This window comes from Eucyclogobius newberryi, unplaced genomic scaffold, assembly GCF_026437365.1.
Source record: "Eucyclogobius newberryi isolate DKJ021-1_F unplaced genomic scaffold, fEucNew1.0.hap1 SCAF_77, whole genome shotgun sequence".
In the NCBI taxonomy this organism is placed as follows: Eukaryota; Metazoa; Chordata; class Actinopteri; order Gobiiformes; family Gobiidae; genus Eucyclogobius; species Eucyclogobius newberryi.
Genome location: NW_027316467.1, coordinates 352303 through 372500, shown reverse-complemented (window position 1 = coordinate 372500; position 20198 = coordinate 352303). Strand labels below are relative to the sequence as shown.

The 20198-nt window shown below is 52.9% G+C and overlaps 1 protein-coding gene across 1 annotated transcript in view; it reads left to right on the top strand.

The window, feature by feature from the left end:
* LOC140350635 (zinc finger protein PLAGL2-like) overlaps positions 1–5933 on the top strand; it is a 6588-nt gene extending 655 nt beyond the window's left edge. Inside the window, exons 2-3 of the mRNA XM_072436198.1 lie at positions 3680–4187; positions 4252–5933. Coding sequence (XP_072292299.1) covers positions 3853–4187; positions 4252–5587 — 1671 coding nt within the window. The 5' untranslated portion in view covers positions 3680–3852 and the 3' untranslated portion in view covers positions 5588–5933. The remainder of the gene's footprint in view (positions 1–3679; positions 4188–4251) is intronic.
* Positions 5934–20198: the final 14265 nt, after the last annotated feature.

Below are 20198 nucleotides of genomic sequence, written 5' to 3'. Positions count from 1 at the left end.
TCTCTCCAGGTGGGTGGAGGGTCCTTGTTCTCTCCAGGTGGGTGGAGGGTCCTTGTTCTCTCCAGGTGAGTGGAGGGTCCTTGTTCTCACCAGGTGAGTGGAGGGTCCTTGTTCTCTCCAGGTGGGTGGGGGGTCCTTGTTCTCTCCAGGTGAGTGGAGGGTCCTTGTTCTCTCCAGGTGGAGGGTCCTTGGTCTCTCCAGGTGGGTGGAGGGTCCTTGTTCTCTCCAGGTGAGTGGAGGGTCCTTGTTCTCTCCAGGTGGGTGGAGGGTCCTTGTTCTCTCCAGGTGGGTGGAGGGTCCTTGTTCTCTCCAGGTGAGTGGAGGGTCCTTGTTCTCTCCAGGTGGAGGGTCCTTGTTCTCTCCAGGTGGGTGGAGGGTCCTTGTTCTCTCCAGGTGGGTGGAGGGTCCTTGTTCTCTCCAGGTGAGTGGAGGGTCCTTGTTCACTCCAGGTGGGTGGAGGGTCCTTGTTCTCTCCAGGTGGGTGGAGGGTCCTTGTTCTCTCCAGGTGAGTGGAGGGTCCTTGTTCACTCCAGGTGAGTGGAGGGTCCTTGTTCTCTCCAGGTGAGTGGAGGGTCCTTGTTCTCTCCAGGTGAGTGGAGGGTCCTTGTTCTCTCCAGGTGGGTGGGGGGTCCTTGTTCTCTACAAGTGGGTGAAGGGTCCTTGTTCTCTTGTTCTCTCCAGGTGGGTGGGGGGTCCTTGTTCTCTCCAGGTGAGTGGAGGGTCCTTGTTCTCTCCAGGTGGAGGGTCCTTGGTCTCTCCAGGTGGGTGGAGGGTCCTTGTTCTCTCCAGGTGAGTGGAGGGTCCTTGTTCTCTCCAGGTGGGTGGAGGGTCCTTGTTCTCTCCAGGTGGGTGGAGGGTCCTTGTTCTCTCCAGGTGAGTGGAGGGTCCTTGTTCTCACCAGGTGAGTGGAGGGTCCTTGTTCTCTCCAGGTGGGTGGGGGGTCCTTGTTCTCTCCAGGTGGAGGGTCCTTGTTCTCTCCAGGTGGGTGGAGGGTCCTTGTTCTCTCCAGGTGGGTGGAGGGTCCTTGTTCTCTCCAGGTGAGTGGGGGGTCCTTGTTCTCTCCAGGTGGGTGGGGGGTCCTTGTTCTCTCCAGGTGGGTGGAGGGTCCTTGTTCTCTGCAGGTGGGTGGAGGGTCCTTGTTCTCTGCAGGTGGGTGGAGGGTCCTTGTTCTCTCCAGGTGGGTGGGGGGTCCTTGTTCTCTCCAGGTGGGTGGAGGGTCCTTGTTCTCTGCAGGTGGGTGGGGGGTCCTTGTTCTCTCCAGGTGAGTGGAGGGTCCTTGTTCTCTCCAGGTGGAGGGTCCTTGTTCTCTCCAGGTGGGTGGAGGGTCCTTGTTCTCTGCAGGTGGGTGGGGGGTCCTTGTTCTCTCCAGGTGGAGGGTCCTTGTTCTCTCCAGGTGGAGGGTCCTTGTTCTCTCCAGGTGGGTGGGGGTCCTTGTTCTCTCCAGGTGGGTGGAGGGTCCTTGTTCTCTCCAGGTGGGTGGGGGGTCCTTGTTCTCTCCAGGTGGGTGGGGGGTCCTTGTTCTCTCCAGGTGGGTGGAGGGTCCTTGTTCTCTCCAGGTGGGTGGAGGGTCCTTGTTCTCTGCAGGTGGGTGGAGGGTCCTTGTTCTCTCCAGGTGGGTGGAGGGTCCTTGTTCTCTCCAGGTGGGTGGGGGGTCCTTGTTCTCTCCAGGTGGGTGGAGGGTCCTTGTTCTCTGCAGGTGGGTGGGGGGTCCTTGTTCTCTCCAGGTGAGTGGAGGGTCCTTGTTCTCTCCAGGTGGGTGGAGGGTCCTTGTTCTCTGCAGGTGGGTGGGGGGTCCTTGTTCTCTCCAGGTGGAGGGTCCTTGTTCTCTCCAGGTGGAGGGTCCTTGTTCTCTCCAGGTGGGTGGGGGTCCTTGTTCTCTCCAGGTGGGTGGAGGGTCCTTGTTCTCTCCAGGTGGGTGGGGGTCCTTATTCTCTCCAGGTGGGTGGAGGGTCCTTGTTCTCTCCAGGTGAGTGGGGGGTCCTTGTTCTCTCCAGGTGGGTGGGGGGTCCTTGTTCTCTCCAGGTGGGTGGAGGGTCCTTGTTCTCTGCAGGTGGGTGGAGGGTCCTTGTTCTCTCCAGGTGGGTGGAGGGTCCTTGTTCTCTCCAGGTGGGTGGAGGGTCCTTGTTCTCTGCAGGTGGGTGGGGGGTCCTTGTTCTCTCCAGGTGGGTGGGGGGTCCTTGTTCTCTCCAGGTGGGTGGGGGGTCCTTGTTCTCTCCAGGTGGGTGGAGGGTCCTTGTTCTCTGCAGGTGGGTGGGGGGGTCCTTGTTCTCTCCAGGTGAGTGGAGGGTCCTTGTTCTCTCCAGGTGGGTGGAGGGTCCTTGTTCTCTCCAGGTGGGTGGAGGGTCCTTGTTCTCTGCAGGTGGGTGGGGGGTCCTTGTTCTCTCCAGGTGGGTGGAGGGTCCTTGTTCTCTCCAGGTGGGTGGAGGGTCCTTGTTCTCTGCAGGTGGGTGGGGGGTCCTTGTTCTCTCCAGGTGGAGGGTCCTTGTTCTCTCCAGGTGGGTGGAGGGTCCTTGTTCTCTCCAGGTGGGTGGGGGTCCTTGTTCTCTCCAGGTGGGTGGGGGTCCTTGTTCTCTCCAGGTGGGTGGAGGGTCCTTGTTCTCTCCAGGTGGGTGGGGGTCCTTGTTCTCTCCAGGTGGGTGGAGGGTCCTTGTTCTCTGCAGGTGGGTGGGGGGTCCTTGTTCTCTCCAGGTGGGTGGGGGTCCTTGTTCTCTCCAGGTGGGTGGGGGGTCCTTGTTCTCTCCAGGTGGGTGGAGGGTCCTTGTTCTCTCCAGGTGGGTGGGGGGTCCTTGTTCTCTCCAGGTGGGTGGAGGGTCCTTGTTCTCTCCAGGTGAGTGGAGGGTCCTTGTTCTCTCCAGGTGGGTGGGGGGTCCTTGTTCTCTCCAGGTGAGTGGGGGGTCCTTGTTCTCTGCAGGTGGGTGGGGGGTCCTTGTTCTCTCCAGGTGGGTGGGGGGTCCTTGTTCTCTCCAGGTGGGTGGGGGGTCCTTGTTCTCTCCAGGTGAGTGGGGGGTCCTTGTTCTCTGCAGGTGGGTGGGGGGTCCTTGTTCTCTCCAGGTGGGTGGGGGGTCCTTGTTCTCTCCAGGTGGGTGGGGGGTCCTTGTTCTCTCCAGGTGAGTGGGGGGTCCTTGTTCTCTGCAGGTGGGTGGAGGGTCCTTGTTCTCTCCAGGTGGGTGGAGGGTCCTTGTTCTCTCCAGGTGGGTGGAGGGTCCTTGTTCTCTCCAGGTGGGTGGAGGGTCCTTGTTCTCTCCAGGTGGGTGGAGGGTCCTTGTTCTCTGCAGGTGGGTGGGGGGTCCTTGTTCTCTCCAGGTGGGTGGAGGGTCCTTGTTCTCTGCAGGTGGGTGGGGGGTCCTTCAAATATCTCGGGGTCTTGTTCACGAGTGAGTGAAGGATGGAGCGTGTGATTGACAGTTGGACTGAGCCCAAAGACAAAGCTCTGGATTTACTGGTCACTCACGTTCTGACCTCACCTATGGTCATGAGCTTTAATGACCCAAAGGACAAGATCACGATAAAAGCAGTTGAAATGAGTTTCCTCCGCCGGGGGCGGGGCGCTCCCTTAGAGATAGGGGGAGGAGCTCAGTGGCTCTGAGGTCAGAGGTCAGAATCACTTATTTGAAGCACTTGTGTTTGAACAGAAAAACTTTATTCAAGACCAACGCATTTTCTGTTGTTTCTTCTTCAGACTGTTGATGCTGGACGGGGGGACGGAGTTCTAACCTGGACGGGGGGACGGAGTTCTAACCTGGACGGGGGGACGGAGTTTTAACCTGGACGGGGGACTGACCTCTCTGGATCAGGCCTGGACGGCGCGGCTCGACACACTCGTGTTCATGGCTGCGGCTCACTGAGGCTGCCATGGCAGCTGCTGCCGCCGATGCCTCACAACATTTTACCGCACTGACGCCGGAGGAAGAGGGACACACCAGGCTGTACGGGACGGTCCCAGCTCAGCCACGGAGCGAACGAGAGAAGGAGAGAGAGAGGGAGAGAGAGCGAGAGAGGGACGGAGAGAGAGAGAGGGAGGCAGAGGTGGGGAGAGCGTCTGCGAGCGAGTGCGTGGCGTGCGGCGCTCTGTTCTCGTCTCAGGACAAACTGAGGCTTCACGCTCTGAGCCACAGCGGAGACAAACCCTTCCACTGCTCACAGCCGCACTGCCCCAAGGCCTTCAGCTCCAAGTACAAGCTCTTCAGGTGTGTACTTTCACTGCACGTACTTGTGAGCGTCCACATACTCATGCTGTGTCCTCCTCTGCAGGCACATGGCCACACACTCCCCGCAGAAGTCCCATCAGTGCTCGTTCTGTGAGAAGATGTTCCACCGTAAAGACCACCTGAAGAACCACCTGCAGACCCACGACCCCAACAAAGAGGCCTTCAAGTGTGATGAGTGTGGGAAGCACTACAACACCAAGCTGGGCTACAAGCGCCACGTGGCCATGCACTCCGCCACCTCCGGAGACCTGACGTGTAAAGTGTGTCTGCAGAGCTACGAGAGCACGCCGGTGCTGCTGGAGCATCTGAAGAGCCACTCAGGGAAGTCCTCCGGAGGAGCCAAGGAGAAGAAGCACCCGTGTGACCACTGCGACCGCCGCTTTTACACCCGGAAGGACGTGCGGCGCCACATGGTGGTGCACACGGGCAGAAAGGACTTCCTGTGTCAGTACTGCGCCCAACGCTTCGGCCGCAAAGACCACCTGACCAGACACGTAAAGAAGAGTCACTCCCAGGAGCTGCTGAAGATCAAGAGCGAGCCGCCCGACATGCTGGGCCTGCTGGCCTCAGTGTCGCCCCCTTGTGTCGTGAAGGAGGAGCTCAGCCCCATGATGTGTGCCATGGGCCCCAACAAAGAGCCTCTGATGGGGAAGCCCTTCCCCGGGGCCGGGCCCTTCTCCATGGGCATGTACAACCCACACCTCCAGGCCATGTCGGGCCCCGCCGTGACCCACCCGCCCCTCATGCCCATGGGCATGGGCTGCCACGAGCCCGGGCCCTTGCACCCACACTCCCACCACCATCACCACCATCACCACCACCACCATCACCACCATTCTCCTCAGGGGGCTCCTCACCACCAACCCCCCGGGCCCCCACAACCCCCACAGCCCAAGTACCCGCTGGGATCTACCTCATACCTGCTGGACAAGCCGCTGAAGGTGGAGATGGAGAGTTTCCTGATGGATCTGCAGAGCGGGCTGGGCCCCCTGCCGGAGCCTCACGCTGCTGCGGAGCCGCCCAAGGAGGAGGCGTCGTCGGGCCTGAGCGAGGAGCTGGACCCGCTCCTGTCCAAGAGCCCCGCCGTTATCGCAGAGTCTCTGTGTGCTGCTAACATGGACTTCTCCCACCTACTGGGCTTCCTGCCCCTCAACATGCCTCCTTACAGCGCCCCCATGAGCTCAGGAGGGCTGGTGATGGGCTACACCACGGCCCCTTCCTCCTCCTCCTCCTCCTCCTCGTCTCTGCACGCGGCCGAGCTTCACGCCGCCTCTCTTACCTCTGTGCAACCTCAACCTCAGGAGCAGCCGCTGACGCTGCCCCCGGTGTTCAGCTCCGGGCTCAACACTCTGCCGCGCTTCCATCAGGCCTTCCAGTGACGAACACTAACGAGCGCCGACAAAGAGCAAAGAGCCAGAGAAGCTTTGTTTGGCTCTGTCTATAATGAGTATAATGAGTATAACGACATATTAACCTTTTATTACCTCCTGTTTACCCCAGCGTTTATTTAGTCTCCTAGAGCAGCATCAGTAGGCCTGAAGGCGTGGTACTGCAAACCTTCTAAAGTAATAACATCTAAAAAAAAAACTAAAAAATCAAAGATAATTTTAGTGCAGATTATCGTTTTGTTGTGACCCAGAAAAATATAGTTTGAAGTGGATATTGTTGTTTATTTTTCTCCTTTTCCAAATGTAATGCTGGAGCGAAGCCTCCTGAAGCCTCCTGAAACCTTATGAAGGCTTCATGAGGCTTCAGGAGGCTTCATGAAGCCTTCAGGAGGCTTCATGAAGCCTCCTGAAACCTTATGAAGGCTTCAAGAAGCTTCATGAGGCTTCATGAAGCTTCATGAAGCCTCCTGAAGCCTCATGAAGCTTCATGAAGCCTCCTGAAGCCTCATGAAGCTTCATGAAGCCTCCTGAAGCCTCATGAAGCTTCATGAAGCCTCCTGAAGCCTCCTGAAGCCGAGACCGTGCAGACGGCGATGATCCAATCCTAAAGCTGGAAGGCCAGAGCAGCCTCCGGCCTCTAAAAAGTGCTCTTCAAACCGACCCTCGAAAATGCGCGCGATCGCCGCCCTTCGCTCGTAGAGTGAAGCGCTCTAAACGTACATGATGCTGGTTCTTTCTTTTCCCTCAAGAGAAGCACTTTTTTAGCAAAGGCACTTCATCCTTATAGTACTTTCTTTAGTCAAACCTGCTCTTATCGGTAGTTTTCGGAGGACGTCGCGCAAACTTTCCTCAGACGGCGGGTTGTCACGGCAACGCTGGAGGCGCGAGGAAAGGTCACGGATAAGAACGCGTCGTACGTCGAAACTGGCGCGCGACCAAAAGCTCAACGGCGGTCGATCTCGCTGCATCCGCGATCGACCTCAAACGTGACCTTGAACGGGTCGACGGGAGCTTGTCATTGGTTCAGCCGCCGATTGGCCCCAGAGAGTCCTGGTGTAGACCTGGTGTAGTCCTGGTTTAGTCCTGGTTTAGTCCTGGTTTAGTCCTGGTTTGGTCCTGGTTCAGTTCTGGTTTAGTCCTGGTTTAGACCTGGTTTAGTCCTGGTGTAGTCCTGGTGTAGTCCTGGTTTGGTCCTGGTTTGGTCCTGGTGTAGTCCTGGTTTGGTCCTGGTTTAGTCCTGGTTTGGTCCTGGTTTGGTCCTGGTTTGGTCCTGGTGTAGTCCTGGTGTAGTCCTGGTGTAGTCCTGGTTTAGTCCTGGTTTAGTCCTGGTTTGGTCCTGGTGTAGTCCTGGTGTAGACCACGTTTAATCCAGATTTAGTCCAGATTTAGTCCTTGGGTCGTGTCCCTGATTCGCGGTCGAAGGACGACGATCAAACGTTTGCTTGGATTGGGCTTCATGTTAAAGCAGCACAGGCTCCCAAAGGGCCCACGCACCGAGTGAGGGCCCTTTGGGCTCATCACATCAGTTTGAGGACATTATTTGGTCGTATTGTCTTCTCGAAAGCTCTTTCCAGTTGGCGTCTCTACCTAAAGTCTGTTTCTGCAGTTTTCCGATAGAAAAGATCCACTTTAAAAGTTTAGGTTTAATAATCAGACGAATGGGATCAAGTGGATCACAAAGCTGCAGAAATGTCCCTTTATTTAACGGTAACGACACGCTCGAGTCGCACCATCGCGCCGCCGGCGTCCAAAGCCTTTCCTCGCGCCCCGTTGCCATGGTGACCGTGGCGTCAGCTGCTCAGTTCCGCGAGGTGTCCCCCCCCCGCCTTCTCCTCGGGCGCCGTACTGTAAAAAACAAACGGCGCCGCAGAAGTCCAGGCCGCGGCGGCGCTCTGGTCGTGCTGAACCCTGACAGATGTGAAACAAGCAATCCTCGTGTTCCAGAATGTTATTGCAGTGTACGAAATATCTCAAAATGGAATATTATAATTGCTTTTATCTCAGTAAAAAGTGTATTTTTTTAGCTATAGTTGATATTGTTGATGCCGGGTTTACATTTGTACCTCGCAAAGTTTTGTTTTTCGATGGATGAAGTATTATTAGCTTTTCCTTAAGCTCTCTGTGTCACATCCAACCTCTTTAGCTTCTTTCGTTAGCTTAGCAGAATCCAAACCGTGGGTGGGAGATCGACGTAGGGCTGTTAGCGGCTAGCCACCAGTTAGCGCGTGAGCTAGGAGAGTGTTAGCGTCGTAGGAAGGATCGAAAGTGTATCTTGTTTTGGAACTTTTCACCGCCTTTTACGAAACCTGAGCCCAAAGCTAACGGAAACCTCAGCTAACACCAGTCCACTTACGCCAGAAGAAGAAGAAGAAGGAAAAGGAAACTGCAAAAGACAAAAAAAAGTGAAGAAACTAAACTTAGCACATAAGATTTAATGACATATTTGCTGCTTTTTCGCTACGGTTGCCGACAGACGCCGACTGTAGACCACTAGAACATTTCAGTTTGTCCTTCTTCCGCCGCAGACGGCGTTTTCTTCCTCGCGCGGCGGGACAAACGGGAACGTCTGCGTCTGGAGTTCACGCCGCTCGGGACGTTCACGGAGCCGAAGCATCGGACAAGCTGAAGCGGCTGAATTATCTGCCAGTGGAGACGCAAAATCTGACTTGAAATACAAAAAAACCAACATATCACTTGTCCACTGGCAAATAATGAGTTTAAAACAAGAAACAGAAAGTCTAAGACCTGGTTTAGTCCTGGTTTAGTCCTGGTTTAGTCCTGGTTTAGGCCTGGTTTAGACCTAGTTTAGGCCTAGTTTAGACCTGGTTTAGTCCTGGTTTAGTCCTGGTTTAGTCCTGGTTTAGTCCTGGTTTAGGCCTGGTTTAGACCTAGTTTAGGCCTAGTTTAGACCTGGTTTAGTCCTGGTTTAGACCTGGTTTAGTCCTGGTTTAGTCCTGGTTTAGTCCTGGTTTAGACCTGGTTTAGGCCTGGTTTAGGCCTGGTTTAGTCCGGGTTTAGGCCTGGTTTAGTCCTGGTTTAGTCCTGGTTTAGACCTAGTTTAGGCCTAGTTTAGACCTGGTTTAGTCCTGGTTTAGGCCTGGTTTAGTCCTGGTTTAGTCCTGGTTTAGACCTGGTTTAGACCTGGTTTAGTCCTGGTTTAGTCCTGGTTTAGGCCTAGTTTAGACCTGGTTTAGACCTGGTTTAGTCCTGGTTTAGGCCTGGTTTAGACCTGGTTTAGACCTGGTTTAGACCTGGTTTAGTCCTGGTTTAGTCCTGGTTTAGACCTGGTTTAGGCCTGGTTTAGGCCTGGTTTAGTCCGGGTTTAGGCCTGGTTTAGTCCTGGTTTAGTCCTGGTTTAGACCTAGTTTAGGCCTAGTTTAGACCTGGTTTAGTCCTGGTTTAGGCCTGGTTTAGTCCTGGTTTAGTCCTGGTTTAGACCTGGTTTAGACCTGGTTTAGTCCTGGTTTAGTCCTGGTTTAGGCCTAGTTTAGACCTGGTTTAGACCTGGTTTAGTCCTGGTTTAGGCCTGGTTTAGACCTGGTTTAGACCTGGTTTAGACCTGGTTTAGTCCTGGTTTAGACCTGGTTTAGACCTGGTTTAGACCTGGTTTAGGCCTGGTTTAGACCTGGTTTAGTCCTGGTTTAGACCTGGTTTAGACCTGGTTTAGGCCTGGTTTAGTCCTGGTTTAGACCTGGTTTAGGCCTGGTTTAGTCCTGGTTTAGACCTGGTTTAGACCTGGTTTAGGCCTGGTTTAGTCCTGGTTTAACTCTTTTAAGTGTTTTTCTGCTGGTTCCGTGTTTTCAGGCTTTTTTATTCTTCATAAAAGTAAAAAAACCTTTGCTGAAACACAATCTCGTTAGGCTGAGCTGTTTGCCGTAACCCGACCGACCCGCTATGAAACTGGCCGACTGGAAAAACATTATCAGCATTTTGTTGAAAAAACTTCAAAATCTTTTTATTTTTCAATTATTTCACTCACCGACCGGTCAGTCCTGAACCACCGTGTCCAATACTTCTATCACACTTGTTAACTTGACTTCCATCTCAAAGGACTGAGAACGCACCGAGTGACACATGCGCGTCATCATCTTCAGTCCTCCACAAGTGTCTATAATTAACAGGGCGCGCGTAAAAGTCGTCATTCTGCCTTTAATAAGATGGTTTGTCCACTTGCACCACCACTTTAAATATCTTAAAATCGTGAGATTTAGTCTCCCGATCGGGTTGATAGAGACGTTTTGCGTCATTGACTGTTGAAGCCTGACCCCTGGTGGTCACTCCCACTCAAAAAATGACAAAATTTTGATCTTTTTTTTTTGCCTTCAAAGTAAAAAAATAAAAAGAATTTGCCGACCGACCGAGCCACTTGAAAAATGTTGACTCGGGTTACAGCAAACAGACAGCCTAATAAAGAGTCTTTATTTTAACCTGTTCATTTCCAGGTCTTAACCGCGTCGTTCTTTATTTTCTCCGTCTTCCAGACTCATCTCGTCTTTAAAACCAACGTAAATGCTCAGAAAACGCATCTTAAAGAGTTAAATTCTTCCCTTTGTCGAGACATAAATCGCCATGGCGACCGGAATGACGGCGTGAACTTGAGCGGCGCAGACGCTCTGGTTTTTGCAGTGCGCTCGCGGCGGCTTCAGCGTCCTGGAAAAGGGGCGTGAACGTGGGAGGAGCCTCTGGACTTTTGTTTCCTTCGTTGTCATATTTTGTGATATTATTTTCTGTTTGTGAAAAAACAGGACCTCAAAAACAACAACACATCACCTCATTTTGATTTTTGATTTTTTTCTTGCCAAAACCCGGCGAGAAAAAACGACACGTCTTTAAATAATCCATATATTATCTTTATTATGAACGATTCTGACGCCCCCAAACCCAACAGGAAGTGACGCTATAAATCACTATAATTAAGTTTATTTTTATGAGTCGACCCTTTTGTTTAAAACGTCACAAATGATTAAAAAGGGAAAAACAAAAAAGACAAACAAACATGTTTATCATCTTTTAAAAATGGTAAAATCTTTGAGCTTAATTTGTAGCACTCAAACGGAGCGATGGCGTTTGTGTTTATTCCCCCGTTGCCGTCGGCGATGGCGTGTTTGCAGTTTGTTCTCGCCGGGTTTCCGCGAGCTAATCTGAATTCTAGCACTTTCAACCTTTAAAAAGAGTATTTTCTTTAAAGTTTTCAGCTGAATTTGTTGTTTTACTTTTGTATTTTGATCCTGTAAATGTTGGTGCCATTAGTGTGACGTGTAGACTTATGACTTATGACTTATGACTTTATCGATCCTTTGTGTATTTGCTTCATTGGAATAACAGTATTTTTGATAAACTTTTCACTAATATTCTTCTTTTAAAAACTGTCCCCCGTTTTTCCTGAAGGAGGCGCTGTGTCTCCTCCGTTTATATCTTCTTCTCTTTTTCATTTATTATTTGCAACAGAGCAACAGGTCGCTAACGGCAACAGGTCGCTAACGGCAACAGGTCGCTAACGGCAACATGTCGCTAACGGCAACAGGTCGCTAACGGCAACAGGTCGCTAACGGCAACAGGTCGCTAACGGCAACAGGTCGCTAACGGCAACAGAGCAACATGTCGCTAACGGCAACATGTCGCTAATGGCAACATGTCGCTAACAGCAAGATGTCACTAATGGCAACATGTCGCTAACGGCAACATGTCGCTAACGGCAACATGTCGCTAACGGCAACAGAGCAACATGTCGCTAACGGCAACATGTCGCTAACGGCAAAAGAGCAACATGTTGCTAACGACAACAGAGCAACATGTCGCTAACGGCAACATGTCGCTAACGGCAACATGTCGCTAATGGCAACATGTCGCTAACAGCAAGATGTCACTAATGGCAACATGTTGCTAACGGCAACAGAGCAACATGTCGCTAACGGCAACATGTCACTAACGGCAACATGTCGCTAACGGCAAAAGAGCAACATGTCGCTAACGGCAACAGAGCAACATGTCGCTAATGGCAACATGTCGCTAACGGCAACATGTTGCTAACGGCAACATGTCGCTAATGGCAACATGTTGCTAACGGCAACATGTCGCTAATGGCAACATGTCGCTAACGGCAACATGTCGCTAACGGCAACATGTCGCTAACGGCAACATGTCGCTAACGGCAACATGTCGCTAACAGCAAGATGTCACTAATGGCAACATGTTGCTAACGGCAACAGAGCAACATGTCGCTAACGGCAACATGTCACTAACGGCAACATGTCGCTAACGGCAAAAGAGCAACATGTCGCTAACGGCAACAGAGCAACATGTCGCTAATGGCAACATGTCGCTAACGGCAACATGTTGCTAACGGCAACATGTTGCTAACGGCAACATGTCGCTAATGGCAACATGTTGCTAACGGCAACATGTCACTAATGGCAACATGTCGCTAACGGCAACATGTCGCTAACGGCAACATGTCACTAATGGCAACATGTCGCTAACGGCAACAGAGCAACATGTCGCTAACGGCAACATGTCGCTAACGGAGGTCTGAATATTAATATGTTTTACTTTCACAACGAAAGTATTAGTTTAGTCCTGGTTTAGTCTTGGTTTAGTCTTGGTTTAGTCTTGGTTTAGTCCTGGTTTAGTCCTGGTTTAGTCCTGGTTTAGTCCTGGTTTAGTGCTGGTTTAGACCTGGTTTAGTCCTGGTTTAGTCTTGGTTTAGTCCTGGTTTAGACCTGGTTTAGACCTGGTTTAGTCCTGGTTTAGATCTGGTTTAGTCCTGGTTTAGTCTTGGTTTAGTCCTGGTTTAGTCCTGGTTTAGTCCTGGTTTAGTCTTGGTTTAGACCTGGTTTAGACCTGGTTTAGTCCTGGTTTAGTCTTGGTTTAGTCCTGGTTTAGTCCTGGTTTAGTCCTGGTTTAGACCTGGTTTAGTATTGGTTTAGACCTGGTTTAGACCTGGTTTAGTCTTGGTTTAGTCCTGGTTTAGACCTGGTTTAGTCCTGGTTTAGACCTGGTTTAGACCTGGTTTAGTCCTGGTTTAGACCTGGTTTAGACCTGGTTTAGTCCTGGTTTAGTCTTGGTTTAGTCTTGGTTTAGTCCTGGTTTAGACCTGGTTTAGTCCTGGTTTAGTCTTGGTTTAGTCCTGGTTTAGACCTGGTTTAGACCTGGTTTAGTCCTGGTTTAGTCCTGGTTTAGACCTGGTTTAGTCCTGGTTTAGACCTGGTTTAGTCCTGGTTTAGTCCTGGTTTAGTCCTGGTTTAGACCTGGTTTAGTCCTGGTTTAGTCCTGGTTTAGACCTGGTTTAGTCCTGGTTTAGACCTGGTTTAGTCCTGGTTTAGCTCTTGAATCGCTGCAGAACAAACTCTTTCTTTTGCCATTATAATCAAATTTGAGCCAATCAAACGCTGTCGTCCAATGGCATGACTCTGCTCCTGTCACGTGACCTCTGGTGACCTCTGGTGACCTCTGGCTCTGGTGACCTCTGTTGCTCTGTGGCGCCCCCTGGCTGTGTCCGTTACCTCACTGCACCTGCCGGACCCTGGCACTCACCCTGACGGCGGCAGGTGCACAAAACATTTGATTTAAGGGAATTTTGCCGTTTTTAATATTTTCACTGCAAAAACAAATGTCGACAAAATGAGTTAAAATTACATTTGTCCATATTTTAGTTTTTTCTTTTCATTAAGGTCCTAATTATGGTTTTATGTCATGATAACAAACATCTGTAAACGACATTAACTACTAATTATTTGTTACGTAAAATTTTAAAATAAGGATTTTACTTTTTTTAAATCAAGAAAATTAAACTAAATAATTTGGGGAAAAAGACACAAATTGAACATTTGAGTCTTTAGTTGTTTTATTTCGACTCTGATCAAAGAGTCATTTTCAATCTGAGAAACTCAGATAAGCCCCGCCCACCGAGCTGATGACAAAGTGTTATTGGTTTCACCAGAAACTAAACCTCCTCTAAAGGACGGTCCAGATGAAACATCTGAGTCTTTGTCCACACTGGACCCTCCTGGACAAATGAGGCATTACACCCACTGTTTCCATGGAGACGAAAGCAGAACGTCCACCATCAGAACAGAACGAGGATTCATCCAATCATAAAACGGCGTTGGGTTTTACAGTGTGTGGGTGTGGTCAGACTCACCTGTCGGGCAGTTTGTGTGTTTTTGCATTCCAACCTAGGCGTCTCCTCTTAGCTCCGCCTCCTCGCCGCTCGTTTGATGGCCTCCATGTTGTCACGGCGACAGAAGTGGGTGTCGCTGCGTCCTTGTGAGTGACTCCAGGACATTGGTCGATCCAAAGACGCAGCCTCAGATCTGATTGTGTCGAGTGTTTGTGTGAAAGATTAAAGAGACAGCAGCTGTTCACCGCTCGACTCCTTTGTTCATCAACTCTAAAGCTCTAAAACTCTAAAGCTCTAAAACTCTAAAGCTCTAAAACTCTAAAGCTCTAAAACTCTAAAGCTCTAAAACTCTAACATGTCAATCAAAACACAAGATCTGAACCTACTTAGGGATCATCTCAAAATGGGTTGAAGCTGAAAAGACTTATTATTTTTCATCTTGGGGGGGCGGGGCCTGGGGGGCGGGGCGTACATTTCGTCTTTTTGTTGCTTTGAAGCTTCAATACATCGTTGTGTCAGTCATTATTTTGAAATGCTAAAACTCTCAGCAACGAGCATTAGGCGGCGGGTGCGTACAGGGAGCACGCACTCGGCGCGGCCCGTGCGCGACCCGTGCGTTGTGATCACGGCGCGCAGTGGCCCGTGCGAGGGAGCACCCGCCCCGCGCCCTGGACCATGTGGGTTGAGTAAACAAACATGAGTGACATTATTTGGAGAATTCATAACTTCGACTGATAAACAAACCAAAGGATGTTCAGGGACTAAAAGCAGGTCCATCAAGATACTATCGTTTTATCAACGCCTAAACATGTGATGTGAAGCCAGACATGAGGGGGGAGGGCCAGGACATGAGGGGGGAGGGCCAGGACATGAGGGGGGAGGGCCAGGACATGAGGGGGGAGGGCCAGGACATGAGGGGGGAGGGCCAGGACATGAGGGGGAGGGGCCAGGACATGAGGGGGGAGGGCCAGGACATGAGGGGGGAGGGCCAGGACATGAGGGGGGAGGGACCAGGACATGAGGGGGGAGGGCCAGGACATGAGGGGGGAGGGCCAGGACATGAGGGGGGAGGGCCAGGACATGAGGGGGGAGGGGCCAGGACATGAGGGGGGAGGGCCAGGACATGAGGGGGGAGGGCCAGGACATGAGGGGGGAGGGCCAGGACATGAGGGGGGAGGGCCAGGACATGAGGGGGGAGGGACCAGGACATGAGGGGGAGGGGCCAGGACATGAGGGGGGAGGGCCAGGACATGAGGGGGGAGGGCCAGGACATGAGGGGGGAGGGACCAGGACATGAGGGGGGAGGGCCAGGACATGAGGGGGGAGGGCCAGGACATGAGGGGGGAGGGCCAGGACATGAGGGGGGAGGGCCAGGACATGAGGGGGGAGGGCCAGGACATGAGGGGGGAGGGCCAGGACATGAGGGGGGAGGGCCAGGACATGAGGGGGAGGGGCCAGGACATGAGGGGGAGGGGCCAGGACATGAGGGGGGAGGGCCAGGACATGAGGGGGGAGGGACCAGGACATGAGGGGGGAGGGCCAGGACATGAGGGGGGAGGGCCAGGACATGAGGGGGGAGGGCCAGGACATGAGGGGGGAGGGCCAGGACATGAGGGGGGAGGGCCAGGACATGAGGGGGGAGGGCCAGGACATGAGGGGGGAGGGCCAGGACATGAGGGGGGAGGGCCAGGACATGAGGGGGAGGGGCCAGGACATGAGGGGGAGGGGCCAGGACATGAGGGGGGAGGGCCAGGACATGAGGGGGGAGGGCCAGGACATGAGGGGGGAGGGACCAGGACATGAGGGGGGAGGGCCAGGACATGAGGGGGGAGGGCCAGGACATGAGGGGGGAGGGCCAGGACATGAGGGGGGAGGGCCAGGACATGAGGGGGGAGGGCCAGGACATGAGGGGGGAGGGCCAGGACATGAGGGGGGAGGGACCAGGACATGAGGGGGAGGGGCCAGGACATGAGGGGGGAGGGCCAGGACATGAGGGGGGAGGGCCAGGACATGAGGGGGGAGGGCCAGGACATGAGGGGGGAGGGACCAGGACATGAGGGGGGAGGGCCAGGACATGAGGGGGGAGGGCCAGGACATGAGGGGGGAGGGACCAGGACATGAGGGGGGAGGGCCAGGACATGAGGGGGGAGGGCCAGGACATGAGGGGGGAGGGCCAGGACATGAGGGGGGAGGGCCAGGACATGAGGGGGGAGGGCCAGGACATGAGGGGGAGGGGCCAGGACATGAGGGGGGAGGGGCCAGGACATGAGGGGGGAGGGGCCAGGACATGAGGGGGGAGGGCCAGGACATGAGGGGGGAGGGCCAGGACATGAGGGGGGAGGGGCCAGGACATGAGGGGGAGGGGCCAGGACATGAGGGGGGAGGGGCCAGGACATGAGGGGGGAGGGGCCAGGACATGAGGGGGGAGGGCCAGGACATGAGGGGGGAGGGCCAGGACATGAGGGGGGAGGGGCCAGGACATGAGGGGGGAGGGGCCAGGACATGAGGGGGAGGGGCCAGGACATGAGGGGGGAGGGGCCAGGACATGAGGGGGGAGGGGCCAGGACATGAGGGGGGAGGGGCCAGGACATGAGGGGGAGGGGCCAGGACATGAGGGGGGAGGGGCCAGGACATGAGGGGGGAGGGGCCAGGACATGAGGGGGAGGGGCCAGAGAGAGACGAAAAAAATTACGTCTTTTCAGCTTCAACCCATTTTGAGACGATCCCTAAATACACACAACAGCAGAAGGGAGAAGCCACGCCTCTTCTAGTGATACTTACTTCCTCTGTGACCAGGACCAGGGTCAGGATCATTGTCACTGAACAACATTCACAAACGGAGCAACAAACGACAATTATTAATAATTAGGCTGAGCTGTTTGCCGTAACCCGACCGACCCGCTATGAAACTGGCCGACTGGAAAAACATTATCAGCATTTTGTTGAAAAAACTTCAAAATCTTTTTATTTTTCAATTATTTCACTCACCGACCGGTCAGTCCTGAACCACCGTGTCCAATACTTCTATCACACTTGTTAACTTGACTTCCATCTCAAAGGACTGAGAACGCACCGAGTGACACATGCGCGTCATCATCTTCAGTCCTCCACAAGTGTCTATAATTAACAGGGCGCGCGTAAAAGTCGTCATTCTGCCTTTACTAAGATGGTTTGTTATTGTTGTTGTTTTATGGCGGTTGGCATCCGAGTGTTGCATTACCGCCAGACTTTATTCCTCAGACGTTTCGTAGTCCTCAGACTCTGTCGTAGTCCGTAAAAGTACTCCTTCCATTGCTTTGGTGTTACAAAGCCCATGAGGTCATGATATGTCTTTGTGACTAGAATAGTTGTTGTTGTTTCAGACAACAACCGGCTTTATTCCAGGGAGTTTCTTCTTCATCTTCCTCTCCTTCTTTGACGTTCGGTGCTTCCACCGTACAGCTTTATTCTTTAGGCTTCATTCTTCAGGCTTTAATATTTCCACTGATGTCGCTGCTTGGTAGCCGTGCGTCTACGAGACTGAGCGAGGACAGGAGACCACCCCCACCCCCATCTCGTCACTCTGATCACTCTGACTCCCCACAAGCAGACCCCCATCACTCCGACTCCCATTTAGCGCCTTTAGCCTGTTTTCTATATCTGCCCAATCAAGCTCCTTTGTTCCAAGGAATCTCCCTGCAGCTTTAGCAATGATCCTGATCCTTTCAGTTCTGCTTTGAGTCTGAGCAGCACAGTTTACAACATCCACCATGTTGTTGTTGTTGTTGTTTTATGGCGGTTGGCATCCAAGTGTTGCATTACCGCCAGACTTTATTCCTCAGACTTTGTCGTAGTCCTCAGACTCTGTCGTCGTAGTCCTCAGACTCTGTCGTAGTCCGTAAAAGTACTCCTTCCATTGCTTTGGTGTTACAAAGCCCATGAGGTCATGATATGTCTTTGTGACCGGCTTTATTCCAGGGAGACTCTTCTTCATCTTCCTCTCCTTCTTTGACGTTCGGTGCTTCCACCGTACAGCTTTATTCTTCAGGCTTCATTCTATAGGCTTTAATATGTCCACTGATGTCGCCGCTTGGTAGCCGTGCGTCTACGAGACTGGGCGAGGACAGGAGACCACCCCCACCCCCAACATCCACCATAAAGAGACCAACCGGCTTTATTCCAGGGAGACTCTTCTTCATCTTCCTCTCCCTCTTTGACGTTCGGTGCTTTGGAAGTACAAAGCCCATGAGGTCATGGGACGTCTTTGTTGTTTTACAAAGCCCATGAGGTCATGGGACGTCTTTGTCGTTTTATCCTTTAGAAGTCCTTCTTCCATCACTTTGGCGTTTCTAGGCCCATGAAGTCAAAGCGCGTTAGAACATCCTCTTGCTCCTCATCCTCGGCTCAGTCTCCAACACCCCCCACCTCTATAAACGTTTACCCAGCCCTGTGCTACATAAGTAAGCAACCACAGCCTGACACAAACCCTGTGACTGGATCGCCAGAACGTTCCGCAGATTGAACTCCCGCCCATTATTCCGAAACCACAAGGCCAACCCGGCCCTTTCCCTATCATAAGCCTCACAGCAAATCAGCACATGCTCGACAGTCTCTGGCACCCGACAGTGACCACACAGACCGGTCGGATGCTTGCCTATCCTACTCAGTGACCAACTGAGTCCAGCATGGCCAATCCTCATGCGGGCGAAGGCCCTTTCCTCCTACGCGTTCCTGCCCATAGACCCGCAAGGACCCACACTACCCTGTATGTGATAGAGATGCCGTCCAGTAACACAGTGGCTCCAAAATTCCTGCCAAAGGCCGACCACATGACTCTTGATAACGGGCTTGACTTCAGATTTGCTTAACTCAACCGCCACATCAATTGATGGCCGCCTAAGGGAACGCTTAGCCAGTGCATCAGCCATTTCGTTACCATCCACCCCCACATGCGCAGGGACCCAAATGAAGGAAACCCTCACATCCTTCCTGGACAGGGAGAGCATCAGACAGAAGATGCCATTCAACACATCCTGTCTGCAATCCGATTTCCCAGATTTAATGCTTTGCAATGCAGAAAGGCTGTCAGAGGCCACCACAATGCAAAGCAGATTCCGCCCATTCCAATGCCAACCGTATCGCTATGAGTTCCGACGTGAAAACAGAAAGGCGATCTGTCAACCTCCTCTTGACCGCCAGCCCCAGGTCAGGCACAAAATAAGCGGCGCCAGTACGCCCACTCTCAGGATCCCTAGACCCGTCGGTATAAATAAACACATCACCTGAGTGCTTATCAATGATCGCTTGAACGGCAAACTGCGGTGCCCTCCCAGCGACTCCTCTAAGCTTGCCATGCAAGCTAACCCGCAAGCCGCGCCTTCGCATTTCCTACCTGGCTGAAAACCATACCGCCAGCCTCACTCTGCCCCCCATCAACCCTGAGAAAGTCCCTTACCGGGTGAGAGCTCGTATGACCTTGCACATTCACCCAGTAAGCCAACAGAAGTTCTAGCCTCCGGAGCCGCAACGGCAATTCCCCCAACTCAACCTGCAGCGCCGAGACAGGGGAGGTCCTAAAAGACCTACAGCAGATGCGCAAGGCCTGGGCTTGCTCCACATCAAGCTTCTTTAAGTTAGTCTCAGCCGCAGACATGTAGGCTATACAGCCATAATCAATAGCCGCCCTCATGACGGCCCGATAAATACCCAGGAGCGACCTTCTGCTGGCCCCCCAGTCCTGGCCGGATAGACAACAAAGCAAGTTATTCACCCTTTTGCATTTACCACTGACCTCATCAATGTGCCGACGCCAACTAAGCCTCTCGTCAAAGGTGACCCCCAAGAACCTCACCTCCCTGACCTGTTCGAGCACCTGCCCATGCAGTCGAAGGGAGACGTCCCTATGCCCATTGAAGAAACAGATCACTTGAGACTTCCATACGGACAGTTTAAACCCCCACTTCAGGGTCCACTGCTCCACCTGCTGTATTGCCCTTTGCAGTTTCGCCTCGTAAAACCGGAGATTCCTCCCTCTCACCCATAGAGCGCCATCGTCAGCATAAAGGCTCCTCCCAACAGACCCATCCACGTCGTCAAAGATGTCCTTAATCATAACATTGAACAAGATAGGGCTACACACACTCCCCTGCGGGATCCCATTCTCCACCCCATAGACCCCAGTGTAAGCAGCGCCCACTCTGGTTTGGATACGCCGGCCAGACAGAAAGCTCCGGACCCAGTTAAACAGTTTACCCTTCACACCACACTTCCGCAGCTTAATGAGGAGCCCATCCTTCCAAACCATATCGTACGCCTTCTCTACATCGAAGAGCACCGCAATAACCTTTTCTTTCTGAGCCCTGGCCAGCTGGATATCAGATTCCAAACACAACACGGAATCCATGGTGTTCCTGCCCCTACGGAAACCACTCTGATGCGCGAGAAGCAAACCCTGACTCTCCAAGAAGTAATCCAACCGCTCGGTAACCATGCGCTCCATCGTTT